This window comes from Bos taurus, chromosome 1 (genome assembly GCF_002263795.3).
Source record: "Bos taurus isolate L1 Dominette 01449 registration number 42190680 breed Hereford chromosome 1, ARS-UCD2.0, whole genome shotgun sequence".
NCBI lineage: Eukaryota > Metazoa > Chordata > Mammalia > Artiodactyla > Bovidae > Bos > Bos taurus.
The window spans coordinates 83538244-83565067 of NC_037328.1; the positions used below are offsets into that span (position 1 = coordinate 83538244).

General features: G+C 42.9%; 1 protein-coding gene and 1 pseudogene across 1 annotated transcript in view; one reads left to right on the forward strand and one right to left on the reverse strand.

Moving 5' to 3' along the window:
• Positions 1 to 2663: 2663 nt before the first annotated feature.
• LOC112448258 (large ribosomal subunit protein eL21-like) lies at positions 2664 to 3131 on the reverse strand (annotated as a pseudogene).
• Positions 3132 to 6763: 3632 nt separating this feature from the next.
• Positions 6764 to 26824, forward strand: part of KLHL6 (kelch like family member 6) — a 56468-nt gene continuing 36407 nt past the window's right edge. The window contains exon 1 of the mRNA XM_002684885.7: positions 6764 to 7339. Within this exon, the coding sequence (XP_002684931.1) occupies positions 7053 to 7339 (287 nt within the window). The 5' untranslated portion in view covers positions 6764 to 7052. The remainder of the gene's footprint in view (positions 7340 to 26824) is intronic.

Genomic DNA, 26824 nt, shown 5'->3' on the forward strand with positions numbered 1-26824 from the left:
GGCCTTTTATCTATTTTCATACACTCTCATGTTTGCAAAAATAGAAACATCTTGTACCTATGATTTTATAGCTTTTCTCCCATACTTAGCAATAGGCAAACATTTGGGTGCTGTTTTTTATTGACCAAACCCACTCTTGGGACGTTTTGCTGTTTCCGATTACTTCTTGACTTTTCATTTGGAAAGTCGACTTTAGGGCTGTGTATAAACAGCAAACCTGAATTAGTACTGGCTGCTGTATGGTTTCTGACCTATTTTTCAAGGCCCATGTCTGCACCTGGCAACGTCTCTGGTCTGTGCAAGAAGGGTAGCCCAGTGGTTGGTATGTGGGTTCAGAGAGATGAGCTGCTCAGCACTGCTCTGCCTCTGTCCCAGTTAGGCTCATTTAAATACAATGAAAAGAGTCTCAATTAAGCTACTTCAGTAGAAGTGGAATCTAGGCAGAAATCTCTCTGAAATTCAAAGTGGAGCTGCAACTAGAGCTAGAAACTTGATCCAGATTCAGAGCAGCCTTGGGATTTGGGCAAAAGGAATCCATGGCTCTCCACTCAGTCTCAGGGTGACCTGTCTCAGCTACTCTGTACACATCAGCTTTGATCTCCACTTTAACTTTCCAAGTTCTTCTTACTTACAGTTTTTGCTTTTCAGAAGTTTGGTTTCCAAATGGCTTTAATTTGGCATGGTTCTGACTCAACCTATGGCATCTCTTGATATATCTTTTTGCCTCTTATTTCGGTTCTCACGGAAAACTCTGTGTTTCTTTTTTTCAAATTAGAGAGTCTCTAGTTGTCCCATTTGATCTTTTTGAGCCAGCTCCATGTGTCCTTGGACTACTGCCTATGGACACGTGGCTGTCTTCGGATGGGGCATCCACTCTAGTTAGTAACAAGCCCCAAAATGACTTACTGGGCAATAGAAGAGGTGAACTGGAAACTTTCCATTAGAATAAGTCATGGGCAAATCAGGTGCTGTAACTGACTTACTTAGAACTGCCTGTGTGAACTGGAACGAAACACCCAACTTCAATTTTTTTTTTTTCCTTCCTATTGGGGTATGGAGAAGGGAATGTTCACCAACTCCAGTATCCTTGCCTGGAGAATTCCATGGACAGAAGAGCCTGGCAGGCTACAGTCCATGGAGTACAAAGAGCTGGACACTGCTGAGGGACTAACACTTTGACACTATAGCTGATTAACAATGTTGATAGTTTCAGGGGAATCAAACTTCAGTTTTAAGCCTTGGTTTCCTCAACTGTAAAAAGAGGAAAACAACCTACCTATTTTATCAAATTCTCAGGATATAAGAAAAGAAGATGAGATAAAGCATGTAAGATACTTAACCCAAGAACATGACAATGTTTCTCTTCATAGTAATAATATCATTTATAATACATTAATGTTTATAATGAGTATATTAATATACATTATGTATTTTAAGGCATTCTTTGAAAAAGTTGCATTTTCATATTGTAAATATAATAGAGACTTCCTTGGTAGTCCACAGGTTAAGAATCTGACTTGCACTGCAGGGGACATGGGTTCAATCCTGGTCATAGAATGAAGAGCCCACATGCCACAGAACAAGGAAGCCTGTGTGCTGCAACTACTGCGGTGCTACAGAGAATTCATGGACTGCAACGAAAACCCCGGGTGATGCAGCTGAACAAATAAATATTATAGCGTATAATACACATAGTATGTTTTTATATACATTTGGAATAAGGTATTTTTCAAATTACCTCTTTAATCTGGCTTAATTTCTGGGAAGAATTTCCCAGACAGCTAAATACTTCTGTAAATTGTGACTCTCGGTACAATAACGTTTCTGACGCACAGGGTGGAGTGATGGGAATGTTTATTTCCCCGGGGGAGATGGTGGTCTACGGGCCCCTCTGCACAGACTATATGGAAATGATCCAAGATAACAGGGGGATAATAAACAGCCTGAGGATACTAACAAAGACCATTGTATTGAAGGAGTTTTTTGGTCTGGAGCCAGAAGCCAAATTTAGAATAAAAGGCACATACTTTCTTTTCTACAGAAATGCTTGAAGAATAATAGCTAATGCTTACTGTATGCCAGGCATTGTGTGAAAGGCTTCACATATTAACTCATTTCCCCCTCTTCACAACACATCTAGGTGGATACTGTTATTAGGTACAATTTACAGATAAAGAAACAGACTTTGATCTGTGTTTTTTTAGATCCTTTCCAAAAATTATAACCAACTGACCTTGCTCTGACCTTATGTCCATCTATAGTACTCTGTACTCTGAGCCCCGTTGTTGGTATTGCTGTTCCTCCAGGTCTAATGTCTTGCCTTAATTCTCTGATGTCTTCCAGGGTTAACATTCTTCCAAGAATTTCAAACCTGAGGCCTGCCACCAGAGCCTTTAATATCATCCCCCCACCCCACAGCCCAGAGGTCTTTGGGGCTTTCCTGGTGGCTCAGACAATAAAGAATCTGCCTGCAATGCAGGAGACCTGGGTTTGATCCCTGGTTTGGGAAGATCCTCTGGAGTAGGAAATGGAAACACACTTTGGTATTCTTGCCTGAAGAGTTCCATGGACAGAAGTCCATAGGACAGTCCATGGGGTTTCAAAGAGTCAGACACAACTGTGTGACTAACACAACACAGAGGTCTTTTATTTTTTTACACCTATTACACCACAGATTTGTAGGGAATGGGTTCCAGCAGCTAAGGCTCCTTTCCACTGGTTCCTACATAGAATGCTTCTCCAGGGGGAGAAGTCTGGTGCTTCAGTTGAACCCAAGTACTTTTCTCTTGGCTTTCTGTTTTTCTGATGACTTTCCTTCACACATTTCAGGAAGCTATCTCAGCTCTTAGAGGGCTGAATCCGCTCAGTGTTTACATTAGTTCTCTTGTCCAGAGCCTTGCCCTTAACTTGTTTGTTTCCAGCAGTGCCACCAGCATGCTGGGTAACACTAGACTCTCCCAGTTCACCCTGAGAACATTTGTGGGGAATTCCTTTTTGAACATGATCTCTACAATATCACCTTTGTTGTAGAAGACTCACATGGATGTGACTGAAGGAACAATTCCATGTTTTCTTAAAGGCTTAGAGAACCTACAATGGGTGCTGCTCTCCTTGCCCTTCATGTTGGTCATTTTGGCACAATACTAGAGGTTGGCAATTTCAGCCAAAAAGAGAGAACCCCTTAATATCTTGAGAGCAAGCTCGACCAAGAGACAAACTAGGACACAAAGTCATAATAGGATAAGAAGTGAGAGGACTCTAAGGTGTATAACATACTTCATTGCTGTCCACAAAGAGACAAGGAAGCTAGAGTTTTTTGTCTAAGTTTTTGTCAGGTGAAGGTCACTCTTGCGGGGCATGGACTCTCCAGCATTTCTAAGAATAGAAATTTTCTTTGAAGCAGCCACCCATTTGTATGGGGAGAGAATCTATTCTTTACAAGCATCATAAAGCCAACTAGCTTAGTAAGATATAATTAGATTCTTTTCTCAGGAGTAAAGCTTTTGCCGATGGTTTGTATATTTCATCGCATGGTAGGAAAATAAAGTTTATGCAGAACGGAATTATTTTGCTTGTAGCTGTGAAGAATATTTACCATTTCATGATGAATCTCAGAGCTTATCCAGTTTGATATAGACACACTGATTGTGTTTTTTACCTTTGCACTAAAATTTAATCATAGATCTTATCACACTCATGGTACAACTTTGTGTGGACTTGCCTACTAGGAAAATGGAAGGTTTGGGGGAAGATAACAGTCTTATTCAGGTGGTGGAGTGGGTGGATTTGGGAGGTATATGAAATTCTATTGGGGAACTTGGTGAACAGGATCCACCATGTATGAAGAATTGACAAATTCTTGGACTTCCATGGTGGTTCAGTTGTTAGGACTCTGCCTTCCCACTGCATGGGGCACAGGTTTAATGCCTGGTCAGGAAACTAAGATCCTGCATAATGTATGGTGCAGACGAAAAAAAAAAAAAAATCCATGTTAGTAGTGGTCGTGGTTGCAAAACTTGGTGAATAAACTAAAAACACAAACAAACAAAACAACCACTGACTTGCCACTCAAATATTCATCAGTAGTGGAAAGGCAATGGCACCCCACTCCAGTACTCTTGCCTGGAAAATCCCATGGACCGAGGAGCCTGGTAGGCTGCAGTCCATGGGGTCTCGAAGAGTCAGACACAACTGAGCGACTTCACTTTCACTTCTCACTTTCATGCATTGGAGAAGGAAATGGCAACCCATTCCAGTGTTCTTGCCTGGAGAATCCCAGGGACGGGGGAGCCTGGTGGGCTGCCATCTGTGGGGTCGCACAGAGTCGGACACGACTGAGGCGACTTAGCAGCAGCAGTGGAATGTGAAAATGTGGCACAGATGACACATAGAAAATAAAAAACAGGGAGAAATGTGGTTGAATCTTAAAAAAAGATAAATATGAATGAAAGAAGGCATACTAAAATGCAGATAACTATAATTATGCTTATACACATTAAAAATTTATACACAAAATATTATATTATTTATGGATGATTATTTAGTTGGTAAATCTATAATAGAAAGTATGAAACTGTCAATATGGTTAATTGTAGGGGCAGAAAGTGATTAGGACTAGGAAGACGCACAGCGGGTACTCTCCTGGTGATGCATTATATACTCAGGTTATACTTACATTTATCTTTACAATAATTTATTAAATTGTATGTTCATGTTTAATCACTGGATATATATTCATGTTACAGATTTTTTCTTAAAGTTTAAAGAATAAGATTTGGCCTTGATACAATGCTTCAGAAACAAAGAATTGAGTTACATTCTTAATTTTGTTGTATTTGAAGTGGTTGGGTGGAATTGAATATGGCCAGTGTTGTTTATAATCTGAGAGGTTGTAGAGGACAAAATGCCACGAGAGGCATTGGGTCATGTGCTGTCCTCAGCTCTCCTAGAGGAGGTGTTTAGAGTCATAGAGGTGAAGTTCTGAGCTCTCCCTGGCCAAGGCCTGCAGGAGGAGTTTGGCTTGTGTGTGTCTTTGTGGCAGGCACAGGGAACTAGTTGTATACACAACCCATGTTCTGCGTTAACAGGCTGTACCTCTGTTCAGCTATCACATGGCCATTTCTTGATCTTGGGGAGATGGACTATTCCCAGTGGATGAATTGTGTTTGATGCAAGCCAATCATAGTATTCAATTTATATTTCCTGGTATTTGGTCTGAGGTGGCCAACTGGCCTGGAAAAGTATCACGGGGATTTCAGGAAATACTTCTGTCTCTGATAAAAAGAGAGAGATGGAGGAGAAGAGATCTGTGCTTTTTTTGTCCTGATTTTGGACCAGAGTTCTGTGAAAACATGGTGTTTTGTACTGTGACAGCTATTGTGTGACCATGTCAGTATACCTTTATCATTCCAAGGGAGATAGAGTGAAAGATGGGAGAATCTTCTGTCCTTGATGACATCACTGAACTTCTGGATCAACCTGGGACTCCACACTTCTAGTTTCTTATAATAGGAGACTCTTATTGTTTAAACCACTTTTGATGGGATATTCTGTCTTTGAAGCCAAAAGCATTTTTTTTTTTTGTTTTTTTTAGCCCTGGGCACAGCTTGTGAGATCTTAGTTCCCTGACCAAGGATTCAACCCATGCCAACTGCAATGGAAGCATGGAGTCCTAACAACTCATCTGCTAGGGAATTCCCAGAAGTCCAAAGCATCTTGATTAACAGAGCTCTGGATGAAGAACTAGTTGGGGGGGAATATCAAAGGCCCCGATTTTAGGAGTAAGTATCCATGGAAGAAAAGAAGAGCTGAAGCAGAACTGGAACTCCAGGAGAGGGAGTCACCATTGACCAGGAAAGAGAAAGGATTGGACTCTTGCAGATCATTGCTGCCCACTTCCACAAGTGGAATGAGTGCAGGTGCAGACAGCAGAAGCTGCTTTGGTGAGGTAGGGTAGCTAGGGTAGCTGTAGTAGGCAAGCCCAGCAGTTCTCTCCCTGGGATACAAGAAGCCAGGGCCAACATGATATTACAGCTCTGATAGCCAGAAATGGGTGCTTTAGAGTTGAGAACTGGGTTCTGCCACTCACTTGAGCAGAGCTTCACTTTCCTTAGCTGTAAAATTAAGTAAGTCTTATTAGCACCATTGGGTTGTTATAAGGATTAACATACATTAACTCCTATAAATTTCCTAGGATATAGCAAGAGGTTAATAAAAGACAGTTTTTTCTATTTAATGGAGACCTGCAGATGCAATGAAAATACTTGACAATCCACTACTAGACCCATGACCAATAGATGCTGAGTGAGGTCAGGCCAACTTGAGACTTCCTAGGGCAATCTGGGTGTTGACCCACCCGGATTGGTCTTCCAAGAGAGAAGACCCTGGGAATGGAGCTTCTAGAGGCCATTTCTTCTCTGCCCCCAGAGGCATATCTAAAACAATAAACAATAGGGAGGGGGAAGGGATCACTAATAATTGCCATAACATCGTTTTCCCCTGAGCAGGGAAGAGGACAAAGACAGATGACACGCAGTGTTGACAGAAATAAGAATGTCAGAGCTACGTAGGGCTTTCCAAGGTTCCTGAGGAACTGAGTGGGGGTCTTATCATGGGGTCCCGGACTCCTGGATGGAAGGAGGAAGAGGATTTAGAATGTCCCATGTCCATTCCGTCATTGACACCTTGGGATATAGAAGCACCGGAAGTACAAATGTAATGACCAGAACCAGAGGCTTCCTGATCACGGATATGATGGGGGAGGTGGACCAAAATAGCCACACGGCACTAATAAAAGACTCTGAGAAGCCACTCCTTTTCTATGGAGCCCCTTCCTACACACCCTTCTAAGTAATTTCTAACCTTGTGATGATTGCAGAAAGAAGAAGAATAGAAGTTACTGGCGTTTGTAGTAACAGGATGAGAAAGTGCGAGACTTCCTGTTATGTGTGTGTGACAGCTGGTGATAAGTGGAGGGCCCTGCACAGGAAATCCGCCCAGCTTCTGCAATGTGACCTGCCTGAAACTTGGGCGCTCCTTCAGTCTGAGTGTTGATGGCAGGACAAAGGGGCACCTGGACCATGGACGACGTGGTAGAGAAGAGTTTGGAAGGGCCCTTGGCACTGTCTACAGATGAGCCCCCCGAGAAAAGGGGAGACCTGGTAGAAATCTTAAATGGGGATAAGGTAAAATTTGACGACACAGGACTCTCCTTAATTCTGCAGAATGGCCTGGAGACCCTGCGAGTGGAAAACGCTCTGACCGACGTCATCTTGTGTGTGGACATCCAGGAATTCTCCTGCCACCGCGTGGTGCTTGCCGCGGCCAGCAACTATTTCAGGTCAGCAGCCTAGGACCAGAGTCAAATCAGGTGCAGGTCGTAAGGGAAATCTGAATTGATGTGACAGCCCGATTGAACTGGTTGGCTGTTGTATTGACAGTTAGTCTATCTGTTTAGGTTTGTGTGTCTATTAAAGATATGTACAAAAAAGGAAGCTATTAAACCTTAGAGTTTAGAATTTAAGTCCTACTAAAAGAGAGCTTGCATCATTTCAAAGCAATGTTTATACCTTATGGTGAGCTTTAATGTGTATATGTCTTAGTCCAGAGGGTGGAAGATTACTGAAGTTATGGGATTTTTTTTCCCCCCAGCACCTGACTACTGTGTTGGAAACATAATGCTGTCTTTGTTCACCAACAGACATGGAGAAAAAATGATGTGGCCATTCTTAAAGTTAGCCAATGACTTGCTGAAAAGCAGGGGCTTCTGTTGTTGTGTAGGGAGTAGGGTGGGAAGGGAAAGCAGTTACAAAAGTGCTTTAGAAGTTAGAGACGCCTAGTTATAACAAACTTAGAGATCGGGGTTCCAACCCACTCTGCCCCTTCCTGAGCCCGGACTTAAGGCAAGTAATTTAATGCTCTGAGTTCCTGTTTTGTCATCTGTAAGATGGGAACACTGATGCTTATCTCTCAGGATTATTGTCATAATTAAATGTGAGAGGGAAGAGTTTCACACAGTGCCTAGAATTTAGTAAATGCTTGATATATCTCTGTTGAAATTCTTCACCTCAGTCTATTTCAGCTAAGAACCATGTAGTGAGCAAATTCTTGGGGGAAGGAATGTGGGAGAATCAGGAACCTTGTGAATTTGGCTGGATCCAGAGTTTTTCAGATCAATGTAGACATGGTGGGAACCAGTTTCCAAGGGAAATGTGGATGCAAAAGTTATTTGGGGAACTTGAAGAAGAAATAAAAATTGTAATTCTTCTTATCAAGATTCTTCTTAACTCTTGGTTCTGGCTGAGGAAATTAAAAGCTATTTACTTATGTAAATATCATGGAAGGTATTTTATTTTATTTTTTGAGATGCTTAGGGGAAAATCTTTGGACTTCAAAGAGCAAGGTCTATATGCTGTTGTGAAACTGATCAGGTCCCGTATATAGAACAGGCAAGGGGATATCTGGGTTTGTAGGAAGTAGGGTCTCTATGTGCAGTTATCTGATTTTATTTTTGCAACAGCATGATGAAAGTGCCTGATATGCCCTTTTACAGATGAGGAAATGGAAACCCAACATGACATATCTAGTCATTGCTGGAGCACAGATTGGGCACATTCTAGAAATTTTTGTTTTTATTGCAGTACAAACTGCCCCTAAATTGGAGGCTTTACTCCACTAGAAGCATGTAAAAGGTAACACGTTGGCACAGCCATAAGGCTGGGTTGACTTAGATAAACACATTACTTACTCCACCAGTATCGACCATATGCTTTCACACTGATCACAACCCCTTTCAGAAATGAATGAAAGTCAATTTAGCCTATGTATGTGCTGAGCACTCACTTTCAGGTTTATTCTTTTTGCTTTGAGTCACTAGAAAACTGCAATCATACAACATGTACCTGATTACCAGTTTCATTAGCCGCTCTACCTGGCTACGAAACAGGACTGCCAGCTATGTGGTTTTGCGTACATCACTGGTTTCTCTAGTTCTGGGGTTTCTCAGTCCAAAGAGAAGGTGTTTGGGTTCAGGTCCTTCCAAGCCTGATGATCTAGAATACTTAGGGAGAGTGTGTGCGGGAGAGTGTGTGCCAACTCCAGAGACAGCCATAGGGCAATGAAAAGCTGGAGGCAGCCACGTGGTGAATGTGTCTGCCAGTGGATGACAAGTCTCTTCCCAAACTGCCTGGTCATGAAGGGGAATTCCTTCCATTCTTTTTTTTGATTCTTATCTTAGTATTTCCAGGGTGACTGTCCCCCTATAATGAATGCAATCCCGGAGACAGGATTCTTTTTTTCCGGTGCTACTGTTTAAAATAACTTGTGTTGTTGAGCACTTATTGTAGGTAAAGCCCTGTGCCACCTGTGTCACATACACTGTCCCACTTAATCCTCATGACAGCCCCCCTGATGTGGGGAATTGTCTCCCCAATTCTTGATGAGGAACCCAAGCTTGGAGTGTCTCAGTTAACACAGTGCCCAAGTGGGGTTGGGACCCAAGACTGACATCAAGTCTTACATTCCCTCACTGCCTGGCTTGTTTCTAAGATTTTGAAAGGGCCTGGGAGCCAAGTTCCTTTTATGGTCAGGCTTCAGAAGGCCAGAGATTCTGCTCTGTCTGAGAGGCTTCCGACATAGCCCCCTGAGCTCTGGAGGGCTTGAAGCTGGTTGTAAAATTTTGTAGGTTTTTTTTTTCTTATTCATTGAGAATATAAATATTTTCCACTCAGTGATGGAGCCATCATTTATTTAACCAATCCCTTATCGACATACATTTGGATTGTTTCTAATTGTTTGCTATTATAAACAATGTTATAATGAATAATCTTTTATGTCCTTTCATATGCATGCAGGAATGTCTGGGGGAGCCTTTCTAGATGAGAGTTTGCTGAGTCAAAGAGAAATGCAGCTGCAGTTTAGTGGCTATTGCCAAATTCTTCTTAATAGGGGTTCAATAATTTTGAGCTCCCTACAGCCTTCCCAGAACAGGATAGCATCTAACTTTGGGGTTTTTCCCAATCTGATAGATGAGAAATAGTATCTCAAGGTAGTTTTAATTTGCATGTCTCTATTTTGATAAGGTCAAATATCTGTTTTGTTTTTTTTTTTTTTGTATGTTTTTGAAAATTTTTTCAGTGAATCAGTTAATTTTTTGCTGTGCTGAGTCGTCACTGCTGCATGGGCTTTTCTCTAGCTGGGGAGAGTGGGGACTACCCTATGGCTGTGGTGTGCAGACTTCTCATTGTGGTGGCTTCTCTTGCTGAGTAGCACGAGCTCTTGGGTGCATGGGCTTCAGTAATTGCGGTCCGGGGCTCCAGAGCGCAGGCTCAACAGTTGTGGCGCATGGGCTTAATTGTTCCTTGGTATGTGGGGTCTTCCCAGACCAGGGATGGAACCCATGTCTCCTGCATTGGCAGGCGGATTCTTTACCACAGAGCCATCGGGGAAGCCCAGATATATTTTCATATGTTTAAGGGTCATCTGCAGTTCTTTTGTGCTCAGTTGTGTCCAACACCCCACGACCCCATGGACTGTAGCATGTCAGGTTCCTCCATCAATGGGATTTTCTGTGAACCATCATTTCATAGCCTTTCAAATAAAATTTATTTTTATAAAAAATTATTTTAATCAAAATACTACATGCAAATACTTAACAAAAAGTCAAATAGTATTTAAAAGCTAATAATGAAAACCAAAAATTCCTCTTCATTTCCTCCACCTGTCAGTTCTGGTCACTAGAGTCCACCATTTTCAATGTTTAGCTGTTACTGTTTCTTCTGTTATTATATTTATATTTATATAAAATATTCTTATACTGCTCTTTCATTTTTCAATGTTAGACATCATTCATTAATCTTCTAGTGTGTCTGATAAGGATTTAGCACTTAAACCCATCTCCCTTACCTATAATCTCTCAGTATAATACTATCACATTTTTGATACATTTGTATTAAAAGTGTACATTATACCCATGAATACATTGTTTTCTGTTGAGCCAAATTGTATGTTACAGTTACATTTTCTTTCTTATAAAACTTTTTGTCTTTCCTAATAACTCACTCTTTTTTTTTTTCCATTTGCTTAGTTTTCGGGGTATTTTTTGCTCACAGCCTCTCCATGGTCATGTTTCATGTGGTCCAATGCATCAGAAGATCTGTCAGTTCTATCCACCCCCAGCATTTTTATCACTCCCATTATCCCAAACAGCTTCTCTGAACCTGCTCCCCAGCTACTGTCTAGCTGCTTGTGTAAACACAGTGGCTGTAAATAGGGACTATATTAGTAACTCAGACGATGTAGTTCCCTTTGGGGGCCTATTTAAAAGTCTAGAGTGGAATGAGGAAGCTGGGAAAACACTAGAGTTGAGGCTGAGAAAAGGGTGAGGGAGAATAAAGCTTAGGAAAAATTAGGGAAGTACAGGTTTAACATTTATAACAATGTTTCCACAACTTTTATAAGACTTCTGGTGTCTTTTATAAGATTGCGACTAAGCTGCCATTTGTGTTTCCTTCTGGACCCTTCCCCAAATCAAAGTCCTTAGAAGGGCTTGTACATCCTGCATACCAGGCCACACTTATGGAATGATCTCCATTTAAGCCAGTGGTTCTGTCCGTTTGCAGGTGAGCATCTCACTGCAGAATATGGCAAATTCTGATGTTGACCCATGAGGGCAACAGTGTTGTGATTCCTAGGGTTGGCAGAGGGAGGAGAGTACCAGTGATGTAGGGAGGGGTTGTCAGGCTACTCTTAGTCCTACGTGATGAGCCACTCTTCCTATGTGAATATATAAGCTTCCAGGCTGAGGCTACCAACAGCAAGCTCCTTTGTTGCTGCTGATGCCTGAAATCTCTGCCTGGACTTAGCCCTGCCTTGTACCTCAGTACTTCAGTCTGTGGGTCTGGTTCCCTGAGGCTGTGATAAGGGGACTTTACTCACTAGCTACAAAAATCAAGCCCAAGGCCAGGAATGGGAAGGGTATTGTGGGTACAGTTTATTAATAATTATTCTATATTAGCCAATTACTGGATGGCAGAAAGGGGGTCAAGGGTAAACTGGGCTTTACTCTTAAGCTCTGTTTAGATGTAATTCTTGGCGTTTTCTCCATAATAATGTAAACTATCTAGAAAGGAACCAGCAAGTGCAGGTGATAGCATAAACAAAGATGAGTTACAGCCGTCTGAGTCTGGATTTAAAATCTGGCTAATGGCAAAAACAGCGAGGATTGCTACTGCCACACTGGGCACTGCTGGTGAACTCAGATGAACTGATAACTGTACTTCTAGCATTGGGGTGTGTATTTTACACCTTTAATATTGTCCTGTTGGCAGAACCATTATGGTGGTTAATAATTAAGTACTATAGATCTATAGTCTCTTACCTGCAATTTCAAAATCCCCAAAGTGCTAAAAATGGGAAAGTTTTCCATAATTTATTTGATCACCAAATCTAACTGGAACTCCACTCACCTGGTGAAGAGACAGCTTCTGAACTGAGAGGAGGCTACTTAGACTCTTTATTTTCCTTAAGACAACTATTCATATATTCACTGCTGAAGTGCGTGCTAATGTGTTGAACTGAGGAGTGTTAGAGGTGCTATGTAGTATTCATGATATGGTAAAAGCCAAACAATTCTGAATGCCAGAGCACATCTGGCTGCAATATTTTGCGGTAAGGGGTTAGGAGATTTTCTGATAAAGTTAATTTTCATTTTGGGGGTGGTTCTTCCACCTTTTTTCCTGCATATTTTATACTTACTTGTTGTTGTTCAGTCGCTCAGTTGTGTCTGACTCTTTGTGACCCTATGGACTGCAGCATACCAGGGTTCCCTGTATTTCACTGTCTCCCAGAGTTTGCTCAAATTTGTGTCCATTGAGTCGGTGATGCCATTCAACCATCTCATTCTCCTTTGTCCCTCTCTCCCTCCTGTCCTCAATCTTTCCCAGCATCAGGGTCTTTTCCAATGAATTTATACTTATATTACATACTTATACTTGTAAACATGGTTTCCATATGATCTGCGTCCTGCTCTGCACCCTTTTTTCTTGTTATCTTTAGCCTATAGTGCTCCATAGTTTTCATAAATACTATTTATCTATTTAGCTATCATTCTTAACAGATGCATAATATGAAAATCATTCATTATGAATATAGGTTGCTTTCAAAATTTTGTTTTTATAAAGTATGTGGTAATAAACACCTTGTATTAAGTACTTAGGGCTTCCCAGATGGCTCAGTGGCAAAGAATCTGCCTGCCAATACAGGAGACTTAGGATGTGCAGTTCGATCCCTGAGTTGGGGAGATCCCCTGGAGGAGGAAATGACAACCCACTCCAGTACTCTTGCCGGAATAATCCCATAGACAGAGGAGTCTGGTGGGCTACAGTCCATGGGGTAACATACACGACTTAGTGACTAAGCATACATACACATTAAGTACTTTTCACAGTTTGGAAATGGAAAACTAACATTTTTTGAGTATTTATCACATGCCAGGAACTTTGTTGGAATCTTTTTTATTTGATTTAATCTTCAAAATATTGGCAATTAAATAACAAGTTGATAGCGTTTGTCTCCATTTCACCCTCCAGGGAATTCACTTCAATAGGAAGAATGGTTTCCATATTGGGACCCAACCTGAAGGTAGACCTCTCCACTGGGCAGAAATATGGCCGTTAGGACATTGCCTGTGAAAGACCATTAACTCCCTCTCCCTTCCATGCACTAGTGTGGTCTACATAAGCTGAAAATGACAAGAAGATGTAAAAATTATTGCCTTTGTGTGCATATACACACAGGCATAGGCAGACAGTAGGAATGCTCACCCAATTTGAGTCTGGGGGCTGAGCTGACAGATCCTGGTAGCAGAGACCCAGCATACCTGAGGGTACTGGCCTGGGTCAAAGGGCCAAGTTAGAAATAAATACGCAGGTCAGGGTGTGAGGTAAAGAGACATCATGCTTTGAAAGCACAGGACTTCAGACCCTATGGGACATCATTGGGGCTGGAATTGGTAAGTGCTGACAGAGTGGAAAGAACACCATCTCAAGGTTCTGTCACTGGCATTTGAGTCCTTCCCCTGCCACTTCTTGGCTGTGCAATACTGGAGAAATTGTTTGGCTTCTCTGAGGCTCAGCAAATTATCAACAACACAGTGAAGCTGATGATTTGCATCTACCTCTCCGGGTGAGTTAGTCTGACATACACATAATAAAATGGATTCATTTATAAATGTATTTCTCTCAACATTTTATTCCTGGCAATAAGTCAGATTTATTAGTTCCAAGGAATAGAAATCAATTGACTCTTTTGGGAAGGGATTTATGTAGGTAACTCCTCCCGAAGGCTAGAGTACCAAACTCAGAAAACAGACAACAGCAAAGGGAGGCCAGGCAGTGTCCAGGACCAGAGCCTAAAGCCACTTCAAACCCATGGTGAGGAGGACTTGGAAGCCAATGCTAGCACAGCTGTGGCCCCTGGCACGATTCCACTGCTGTCTTGGGAAACCAGAGGCTGCTGCTATTTCTGCTGCTTCTACTAGAATAGGTTCTCTGTTTCTGCCTCTTTGTGTTACCAGCTCCCAGTTCAGAGCCTGGGGTTGGTTTATCTGATTGGTCAAGTCTGAGTTAGACACATTAGGTTGTTAGCTGTGACAGAAGCTGGGAAAGTGAGCATCAAGCTTTTGTAGCTTCTGGATAGGGAAGTGGCTTCTGTGCCACACACCATCTTATTCAAACAGAGTTGTGCCACACCTTGGGAGGGTTTCAGGTGTTGGGCAACCAAAAAATGCCAAGGATTCTTTACATGCAGCTACTATGTGACAGGCCTACATTAGATATAGAACAAGGCTTAAAGTAATATGAGCTAAACAAGTATTAGGGAATTTCACTGCCGTTGTCACATATGCATCAGAAATAAAGCTTCTGAGATCTTAGAAGAGAAGAGGACCATTACTTGCATTTTTATTCCTCCTTTCCCTCCAAATTGTAGGTAGTCCTTTGCATTCTATAAAGTAGGCTGAATGCTGAAGAATTGATGCTTTTGAACTGTGGTGTTGGCGAAGACTCTTGAGAGTGCCTTGGACTGCAAGGAGATCCAACCAGTCAATCCTAAAGGAACTCAGTCCTGAATATTCATTGGAAGGACTGATGCTGAAGCTGAAGCTCCAATACGTTGGCCACTGGATGCCAAGAACCTACTCATTAGAAAAGACCCTGATGCTGGGAATGATTGAAGGCAGGAGGAGAAGGGGATGACAAAGGATGAGATCACTGACTCAATGGACTTGAGTTTGAGCAAGCTCTGGATGATGTGAAGGACATGCAAGCCTGGTGTACTGCAGTCCTTGGGTTCACAAAGAATCAGACATGCCTGAGCAACTGAACAGCAACAGCAACTGTACATACCTGTGAGAATGTGTGGCGTGAAGGCATCATCTATCTTACATGGAACTGGAATCAGCTTGAAAGTGGGATGAGCTGCTGCTGCAGAAGCAGACACCCTGTAAATGTTTGACATGAATAAAAACTTGATATTCCTCCTGCAGGTTCTGTCACTGATTAAGTGGCATCCTGGTCAGAGCAGGAAGTACTCAAAGAGTCAGGAGTCTATTGCACAACTTCAGAAAAGGGAAGGATGATAAAGCGTGGTCACCACAGGAAAAACTAGAAGGAGCAGTTAGGAAATCCAAAATGCTTCACAACATTGTGGATTCGACAGGCCACTCATGTGACCCTCTGGGCACAGATGTGCCGTGCCCACAGAGTGACTTCTGCAGACCTTTGAAAGATGCTGGCAGGGGTTGCTGTCTCAGGGCAGAGTGCAATCAGGTCTTTTGAATTCTCAATAAAACGTCATCTCTGTCACTTCCACCCTAGCATCTAGGGCATAGGGATCTTTTTCAATCAGGAAGAGAAAAAAATCTTCTTCTCCAGTTTTGAATAATGTTCCATTTAGCATTCAACTAAAACACACAGAGAAATAATTTCGTCATTTACATCTCAAGTTCTGACCTTTATCTCTGAATCAAATACATGGATATGTAACTGTCCCTCTATGAAAATGCCTTTACAGAGCTAGATTCTAACATAGTAAACACCAAACAGCCCCTGAGATGAGAGGGCCAGATGCAGAATATCTGTGCTTTTGATAAAACCACCTTGGAGCTCACCATCCATGCCATTGCTCAGTGTTCTATAGCGGTCAGCATTCTCTGGGCTGTGAGGGATAGAAACTCAAAGTTAACCAGCTTAGGCAAAAGAGGAAGGTGTTTGGCCACATAACCAAAGCATAGGAAGGGCTGGGAGGCAGCAGAGCCCAGGAGGAAGAGGAACAAGGCCTTGGAAGCAGTCAGGGAGCTCCCTTCCCACCCTCGCTTGGCGCTCAGGTGGGGCTGCTCAGGTGCACTGCAGCCTCACGATGTGGAATTTGCCTGTTGGCGGCTCTGAATCTCACTTCTCTCGGTTTCTGTTCCAGAGAGCGCTGAGGGGTAGCTGCAGTTGGAAAGTCCCCAAGAAAGACTGATTGACCCAGCTCCATTCAATTACCCAATCTGAGAGTAATCACTGGCAGGGATATGGGGCATGACAGTCACCCCAGCTCAGCTCAGGAGTCCACTGATGGACAGACAGGTGTGCGTGTGTGTGTGTGTGTGTGTGACGAAAAAGACAGAGAGGTCAGTAAAATGGTGAAAGCTCCTATTTTAACCACATGATTGGGGTAGAACCTGGGTGGGAGGAAGAGCATTTTCTAGAAAGAATAGGGATAACTGGACCAAAGGAAAAGTACATTTCCATTAAATAAAGATAACAGATCCTGGCTTACTTTTTAATTAACCAACCTGTTACACTTCTGGATTTGCTTTGACTGTCAGGAAGCTCAGTACATTAGGTTTCCTTAGCCTAGGTTTCTGTGATATAGTCTTCTCCTACTTTAATCCCTTAGTTCTTATCTTCTTATTTTTTGTGTTACTTTGTGTTTTATAACACCTCTGCTGCTTTAGTATAAGCCCTCTCCAGTTCTTTCAGAGAGGCCATTTCTGTATAAAAAGATAAATTTCCTTTGTTATGAAAGAATATCTCTTAGCCAACCTACATATCCTCTGTCAGCTGTAAGGATTTTTTTATTCTTTTAATACATGTAACATTTTTGGAAAGGCTACAATAATCGCAGGAGTGCTGATACTGTTATGACTCTAAAACACAATCAAACCAAAAGTTGCATCATGGCCTTTTTCTGAGGAGACACTCAGAAATCTATAAAAAGTAACCATCAGCAATTTTGCATACAATGACTCAGGTCTGGGGTCAAGTAAGAGCTGCCTGTTGTCAAGAGATCATATGTTGTGTGGAGCAAGCTCAGACTTGCAGGGGGCTGGCATATAAAGGGCATTTTGGTGTTGGGGGTGTTAGGGGAGGGTTTATGTCTCATGAATAATTTCAAGAAGGTGAGGTTGGTGGACCCAGCACACAAACGAAACGACAAAGATTCCACATATATGTGTTAATATATGATTGTTTTTCCCCTTCTGACTTACTACACTCTGTGACAGACTCTAGCTAGGTCTAACCACATTTCTACAAATGACCCAATATCAGTCCTTTTTATGGTTGAGTAATATTCCATTGTACATATGTGCCACCTCTTCTTTATCCATTCATCAGCTAAATGGTCCAGAGGAACCTATCTGCAGGGCAGGAATACAGATGCAGATGTAGAGAACAGATGGGTGAACATAGACATAGGGGAGGGTTAGAGGTTACAGTTGTCATGCAGCCTAAGCATAAGACCACAGGAAGAAGGGTAGGGTTGGAGTAAAGAATATTTCAAGAGCCAATAAGGCCAAGAGAGATGGGCAGGGGTGACCATGAAAGGTTTGTTGGGTTAGGATGAAATTTTGGAATGTAAATTTTAGGATGTAAATTTTGGAATGTATAGGAAGTAGGAAGCCAGGGAAGAGTTTTAATTAGGAAAGTGAGAAAGTGATCCAGTCTCTCTGTTAAAATAACCCTCTGGGCTGTGATGTGGAGGTCCTGACCTAGGGGCACCCTCAGGTGGCTGCAGAAATTACAGGTAGAGAAGATTAGGTTGGAATTAAGGCTAAGGCAGTGGGGATAAGGAGACAGTTTCAAGAGACATTCAGAGTCCTCTCTGAGGGCCCTCAGGGCAGCCAGACAACAAGGAAGAGGGTGCCGTTGGTTGGCGAGAAGGGGAAGAAGAAAATAAGGCTTGGGGACTGGAAGACAAACCCCACTTCTCTGAGCTTCAAGATTGGAAAGAGAAAGAGAAGGCAGTTTAACTCTTTCAATCCTTCACCCACCCATGCCACTCCATTGTGGGCCAGAGCCCAGATACAGAACAAGCAATATCAAAGTCAACTCAAATTCTGAACTTCTTTCTCAAACACTTTGAGGGAGACACACACCATACCCATTCCCCTCTCTTATCCACATCTTTGATACCTGTTGGCTTTTTGGATATCTTTGTATGAATTTTAAAAAAGTCTTATCCGGGCAGACCAGTTAGAAATAGGTGCTCCTTTCCCTAGGGACTGTAGCAGTCCACATCAGGGCTCAAACCTTGGCAAGTGCAGCTGGAGGTCCACCCCAAATCTGACCACATCTGGGTGGCCCTGAGGGTAGCCCAGCCTGAAGGAACTTCTTCACTTCTTGCTTCAAAATTCCTCTCCATCTGCAGCTGGAACATCTTTCGCCCTCCCCCTTTCCCCTGGATTCTGTGTCATAAAAGCCCAAAGAACAGTCTTGGAGGTCCATATTCCTCTTTGGCAGCTTGTGGCGGGGGAAGTCTGGAGCACGTGTAGAGTCATCTTTGTCCTATCACAAGATGGATAACTTTTAGGACTGGGGAAGCCTCAACAATTGATCTCCTCGGGGTGAGGATTGGGACCACTCTGCATGTTTTTAAGCGGTCAGAGCCAGGGAGTGCTCAGAAAAATTTCACAAAGCAGAAGCTGAGCCTCGAATTCTGGAAAATAGCATGGAGGCCATAAGAAACCAGCATGGGGTTGTAGGGGGCTGAGATGGAAAATGTTTGGGCAAAGAGGGTGATAAGGAGCCTCCAGGGCAACAGTCTAGTCAGGATGTGGCAGTAGACAGCAAGCGCAAATGCTGACTCTGCTCCCAGCTCAAGGGAAGTGAGAATCAGAGCAGATCTCACTGAAGAGGGTTGTGAGGGAAGTGGTGTTTCTTTAGGGGAAGCCAGGGGAACCTTTGGCCAAAGAGATGAAAGATGTGCAAAGCAAATTAAGATGAAAAACAATCACCATGCTTTGTAATGTAAAATCTTGGGTAGCAGGGCTTAGGATAAACACCGTGGGACTGGAGTCCCAATTTGGAGAATCACTAGAAAATCACTAGAATCACAGAGCTCTTCACACACATACCTTGCTCCCATCAATCAGTCTTGAAGGTTATTGTTAGTTATTCTCATGGCAGTTAGAGGAGAAACGTGGGTTTGGAGACAAGGGGAGTTCACTTGGCCTACAGGACCAAGTACAGGACTGCATATGTAGTTTCCTTTTCCTCCATCCATCCAACAATAGGCCAGTAAATAAGAATTGAGAGAGAAATAAAATCCAACTCCTGCCTCTAAGATCCTTAAGAATCTAATAGAGGGAAAAGGCACAGTAAAAATGGGCTCTATGGGACTTCCCTGGTGATCCAGTGGTTGAGAATCTGCTTGCCAATGCAAGGAGACTCGGGTGTGATCCCTGCTCCGGGAAGATTCCACATGCCACAGGGCAACTAATCCTGTGCGCCATGACTACAAAGTCCATGCAGCAACCACTGAAGGCTCTAAGCACCAGTGAAGACGCAGCACAGACCAGTAAATAAATAAATAAAATTAATAATTAAAAAAAAAAAAGGCCTTGTAGAATGTACAGAGTCCTGTCTGTAACCCAGAGTCTTGATGTAAACAGAGGCACGTGTTGGAAATTTCTAGCTATGGGATGGGGAAGCAGAGTACACAGATCAGACTGTGAAGGGCAGTGTGTAGTAACATTGAGAGTACTTTAATGTTTCTTTTTCTGGGCACTTGTTATACAATCTTCTTTAGCATTTGGTCCCATTTTTTATTCAGGATTTCTCTTGTCCAGTTGTATCTGTCAGGATTCTGCATTGCAAATGGCAGATACTCAGTTCAGACTGGTTGAAGCACATAGAAAAAAAATTTATTTCCACACATGATTTGAAAGTCCAAGGGTATTGGTTTCAGGGCTGGTTGGATCATTGTGCTCAAATAATGTCACCAGTTTCACTGTCTCTTGTTTCTACTCTCCTCTGTGTTGGTCTCTCTCTCAGGGGATCTTCACACATGGAAGCAAGAAGGTCTCTAGCCTCTCAGAACTTTTATTTCTCTCAGCTCAGTAGCCCCACTGGGAAGAGAGTTTCTCTTTCCCAATAATTCTGGAGAAAGTTCTGGAATTGGTTTCAACTGAACTGACTTCTTCGTGTGCCCATCTGTGACCCAGGCACTGTGGCTTGGAAGACATATGGACTGTGCTAACCTTAGTCTAAGAGGTGGGACTAGTTCCATACAACCCTCCCAGACTGGTATTGGAGGAGGGATAGTTCCTCAAAGGAAAATCTGAGCACTCCTCCTAAAATGACTAGCAATGATGTTGGGCAGCCAAAATAAGAACTTCCATTATATCTTTGTGACTGAATCATTGCTGAATTCTGGCCACAAGCATTTGCTGTGACTGATGCTGTTGTTTTAAGGTTTTTAAAATAACATGTATTTCTTAAAAGTTAACATGTGCATAACAAGAAATAAAAAAACACAAGAAGCTAAAAACAAAGTCATTCATAATTGCCATCGGTTTACCGATGTGTCCTTTGATGTGTCCTTCTAGGTCTCATTTGTGTATTTTCACAACTAAGCATCCCTTTTTATGTAATTAAGACCATACAGTTGTATATCATGCTGTTTCACATATCATGAATCTTTACCATTTCAAAGTCCCAAAGCTATGAGTATTTTGATAACCAGGAATATACTATGCCAACTCAATCTGGAAGGAAAAAAATTGTAATCCTGCCTTTCTCAGTGACAAAATTTCAGAAAAGACAAAAATGGCAAATGGATGACCGATGTGTATTCTGCCTGACCTGCAGGTCAGTACAAGCCCTTCTTTCTGTCGTAAATTTGGATGGGCTGAGGCCATCGATGCCATGCAGAGGCCTCAGCAGTGGTCCAGTAGGGATGGGAGGGCTGCTTCTATAGAAACAAGGCTGGTGTTCAGTTCCATAGAGGTACATGTGCAGCGTCCTTAAGGAGTGGTGAACTTGGGCAAGGGGCTTGGCAGAGACAGTTCTTTTGAGGTCTGATGGTATTTAGAGTCAGGTGGGGGCAGCTCCAGGGTTCCAGCCTGTCTGTTCGTTTGGAGAAAATATTGAGGGAGCAGCTGAGAATTCAGGGAGCTGACTCCAGGCCCTGAAGAGAGACAGCAGAGTACTGTTGGTCATTTCTCTAGAGTGGAAGGAGAGATGGCCATGAACCTCCAAATCCTTCTCTGAGGGCACCCCTCCAGGTATATGAGATTTACATGTGTGCAGCAGATAAGAACAAGGAATTGCACACTGTTTGTTACTAATAGGGCTTTGCCACCACATCCTGTTTCAGAACTCCTAGGTCTAGTGAAATGTGGTACTTGAATGTAAGCTGCAGGGGCCCTGTCTAAACAGCTAAGGTAGAGAAAGACTTAAGAGGCCAGGACAAGGCCTGCTTCCATCTGAATCCCCACCAGGTTGGGAAATGGTGGAGGAGTACTACTCCTGCCCTGCAAACTCCCAATGTAGGGGGCAGCCTTAGGCCTCATGGAATTCTAGGAGGTCTGGATCTCAGAAGATGAGAAAAAGAAACTACAGGAAGGGAAGACTCTCAAGGGTGTATCTGTCCCAGAACCACAACCAGTTATTTCCTTGACCTGGACCTTAGTCCAATCTCCTTCTCGGGGTTAGCCAAGGGGAATTGAGTTGGGAAATGAGGTGACCTCTCTCTAGGGCAGTGATTTTAAACAATTGTGGGTGGGGGCTGGGTGAGCTGAGTAACATTTATATTCCCAGCTCCACTGCCAGAAATTTTGTTCAGAAGGTCTAGGGTGGGTGGGGTTCAGAATTCTGCTTTCTTAATAAACAACCCAGGAATTCTGATGCAAGTCGTGCATGGCATATACTTTGAGACCCATCATCCTTGAGGCTGGAGTGCCTGCAGGCCAGGGATGTGGGCAGGACTCCTGTGCTGGGACAGGGTCTACATCGTAGGGTTTAGGGAATAGCCTGAGGTCAGAAACTGGGCTGAGCCACATGTCTACACAGGTCTTTTGTCTAGGAAATGGCAGGTGGAAGGTTTGGTGCCTTAGCTTAGAGGTGCTGGGGACCATAGACAGTGATGTCATCCAATGCTAGGGTCACCCTTGCTTCCGCTGACTCTGTGTTTCCTTTGCAGAGGAAACCCCTTTGGCCACATTGGGTTTACTTAATCCTTTCTTTTTAAAAGATATTTATTTATTCGGCTGCACTAGGTCTTAGCTGTGGCATGTGGGCTCTTTAGTTGCAGCAAGCGAATTCCTAGTTGAAGCATGAGGATTCTTAGTTGCACATGCAAACTCTTGTTGGAGCATGTGGAATCTACTTCCCTGCCAGGGACTGAATGCAGGTTCCCTGCATCGGGAAAGCAGAGTCTTAGCCGCTGGACCACCAGGGATGTCCCTCAAAAATCCTTTCTTAACAATATAGTGTTCATTGAGCAGCACATGATTGCTAATTTAAAAAACATTTTTGGCCAGTTGTATGCATATTGACATATATCCTTTTTAAAAATTTTTAACTGGAGGATAATTGCTTTACAATATCGTGTTGGTTTCTGCAGTACAACAATGTGAATCAGCTATAAGAATACACATATCCTTAAGTAGAATTTAACTCAGTTTGCAACCAACGTTAGAGCTATTCCAACCCTGAATACCTCACTGATGCAGAGGAGTTGGTTCTTGGTATAAATGTGATGGTGAAGGGATTAGAAGAAGAACAGGACGGGGGCAACATGGGTGTAGCTGGTCTAGGAAAGACAGGGGGGTGGTGATGGAGGTGGATATTTGCTTATAGTACTGTGATTGGGGTTAGAGCCTCAGGAGGCAGGAAGTTAAGTGTGGAGGCCTGGAGGGTGGGAGGAACCAAAGCAAAGTTGGGCTGATTGAAAATTCTGAATGGATGACATTTAGGAGCTGTTGGAACATGAGCTTACTGAATTTGTGAGTGGGAAGTTTTGGTGTGGGTGCGTTCTCTTTAAGCTCCAGGCATTGGACTCAGGGGTGTGATGGGTGTTCTCAATGGGCAGGTCTCTTTGGGCCTCATCCTGTAGAATGCTTCATAATTTTTGGAGGGGCAGAGCCCTGTCAAAAGCAAACATGGAAGATCTAGAAGCACAAGTTTGCTGTCATTCATTCATTTATTCTCTCTCCAAATATTTACTGAATGTCTCCTTAGGTTCCAGGCACTATTCTAGCCCTGAGGATATAGTGTTGAGCACAGCATAGCCCCTGTCCTCACTCAGCTCGTGTTCTAGCAGAGAGACAATTATTAAACTCATTAACAATAGATGTGTAATATAGCTTCAGGTTGGTACAGGATCGTGAAGAAAAACAATGGAGATGACATTAGGGAGTGATTATTTTAGACTGAGTGTCAGGGACGGTCACCCTGAGGCAGTGACATCCGAGTAGAGACCTGAATAAGGTCAGGAGTGAGGCTGGCAGAGCTTGGAGGGGAGCGAAGCCCAGACAGAAGGATGGGGCCATGGCCTGACTTCATTACAGGAGACTTTGGCCCATGGTTATTTCCATGGCTATTGTGGGAGATGAACTCTATTTTGGGGTCGGCACTGACTCACTGCTGAAGTATTGGGCAACTAATTCCCTATGGTGAGACTATTTCTAACTGTGAAAAGAGGATCTTCATAGCTACCTCTGTTTTACAAGAATCTCATGAGACTTGGTGTCTGTCTAGAAAGTATTTTTATTACACAAAGATTTTGTTTCCTGCAGAAGCTAAGGGATAAATGGTTAGCAACAAACCTAGCTGTGCTCTCAGGGAGCAAAATGTGGCCTGGTTCACTCAATGCTGACACTAGTTGATCCTCTAAAGATGGCCTTGAACTCTTGCTGTTTTCCTTGATGTTAGTGCACTGGTGAGCACCAGATCAAAGTCCCTAGGTTCTGGGTCCCATTCTATTGCTGACAACCTGTAGGGTCTTGGTCAATTCACTTAACTTTTGCTTCAGTCTGTCACCTATAAAATGGGTATGTTAGGGACTTCCCTGGAAGCCCAGAGGTTAAGAATTCGTTTTCCAATGCAGGCGTGGTGGGTTCGATCCCTGGTTGGGGAACTAAGATCCCACACGCCGAGGGGCAACTAAGCCTGTGTGTCACAACTACTGAGCCTGTGTGCTGCAACTAGAGAGAAGCCTGTGAGCCATAGCGAAGGCTTGACACAGCCATAAATAAATAAATTTTAGAATGGATATAATAATCAAAAGAGATTCTGCTGTTTGGCCTACAAATGCTATAAATCTAGCTGTGGGAGATTACTGTTATTAAAGTGGAAAGCTAGGGCCCACTTTGCCCGGGTTGTGGACCTTTCATGGGGTCACAACGTTGCCAAAGTGTTTCCGTTTATCTCCCAGGGAGCAGCAGCAGGCCTAGGAGTTTGGTCTATGAGAAATATATAGTTTTCTCCTTAGTTTCATCTTATCTGTGTTCAGCATGGTGTCTGTGGCCAAGGAGAGTTTATTTAAGTGGCAGAAAATCAGTGAAAAAAGTCTCAGGGAAAAGCAGAGAAATGCTGGCACTTTCAGACCCAAACAAGGCAAAAGAAAAAACTTCCAAGGGGGCTCTGTGTCTAAAGACATAGTCTTTACAGCACGCCCTTCCTCTCTCTCCTATGAACATTTATTGAGCTCCTATTGTGTGCCCACACCATGCTAATGTCCCTAGGCCAGTTTGTGAGCAGCCCTGGCCCTAATTCTAGGCTGGATGGGTGGTAGACAGCTGTGCAGAGACCTGACTGGAAGCAAGCCCAATGCTGGCAGGTCCAGGGTTGTGAGATAGAGTGGGGTTGGCCGTCTGCTCCAAGTATCTCCCTGACCAGCCAGAGATGCCTTGCCTTAGTGAGTGCTAGCTATTGTTCCAACCTCTTTGTGAGTATTATCTTATCCTTCACAGAAGCTCACTGGGGTAGGGACTATTGTTAATCATTTTACAGAGAAGGAAACCAAGGTTTGCTCACTTGTGACATGGTGAGATAGCATCTCACAGCTCTCTCCACCTTCCAATAGCCAGGACTGCAGTGCTTTTCCCGCCCTCCCTAGGCTCCTGGGGTCACTCTGCTCGTGCAGAGTGCTTGTCACCCACACACATCAAAACCCAGAGGGGCCTGAGAATTGACCTCCTCCAGGAGTGGCCTGTAACTGTCAGAGGTGCCAGAGTATCACAGCCCAACTTTGCCTCTTGTTGGGACTACTCTGGAATGTCTTCTTCAGAGGTCCTGCAGGACTAGGCCAAAGTGATTTTCTGTATGAATTTTGCTTTGCTTGGCCTCCTCCCCTCCTCATCTTCCCTCCTACATACCCCTAATACATCACCAGCTCTTGAGGGCTGGTTTCTGGGAGATTCAGACACCCAATTATGTATTAGCTGAACTGGGGCAGGATGTTGTTCAGTGACAGATTCTAAGAGAGAATTCAGAAGTTGTATCTAGCAGTAATAGCCCCACCAAGAGTCCAAATGATCTCAGAGAGCCCATATAATTATGTCATCTGGGACCTGCAAAATGCATAAGAGCCCCTCAAAGTACAAGGCATTTAATTAGACAATTTATATACTTATCTCATTTAATATCAAAACATGTCTAGAGCAGAGTAGACTTTTTCAATTTTCCTTAGAATGTATGAGATCATTCAGATTCAACAAAATCACTTTTTACTAGTTTTAAAATCACGTATCAGGTGAAGGGGTATTTCTAAATTTCACCTGGGTAGGATTCCAGTGATATGCTGCCTTAATTACATGAAGCTTCATTTGACCCCATTATCATTGCCCACCCTCTCCATCTAAATGTTCTATTTCCCATGTGTTCATGTATATGACATTCATGTGGGTGACATTGACTTTATCCCCTGAGATGTTTGCAGATCTTGGTGACCCAACAGCAGAGTTCAGGATTAATGTTTTAGGGCTTCACTGCCTAATAGACTCACCTCTAGCCTCATGTGGCTACTGAACATTTGAATTATGGCTGGTATGGACTGAGATGTGCTTTAAGTGTAAAGTATACATGAGGGATTTTGAAGGCTTAGTATTAAAAAAAAAGAATGTAAATTATCTCATTCGTAGCTAAAAATATTTACTACATGTTGAAGTGATAATATTTCTGTATGTATTAGGTTAAATAAAAGATTAAAATTAATTTTATCTCATTTTTTATGTTTAAAATTATGGTTGCTAGGAAATTTTAAATTACACATATAGCTTGCATCAGATTTCTATCAGGTAACTCTGCTATAGAGACTCAAAGGGAGGTTTAGGGAATGAGGTTGTCCAACTCCTCCTAGGAAGGCAGGTTGAGTTAAGGAACTGTGTGTTTGCTGTGATGGCAGAGTCCTCTATGGAATCAGGAGGCAGCAAGGTGAGGGCTTCATGATCACACTTTACAAGGTGTGTGGTTCCACACATGACTCTGTGCCCTTCTGGCCAAGAGAGTTTACGGCTGAAAAAATTGGCGTGTAAATTAGTTATCTGTCCAAAGGACAT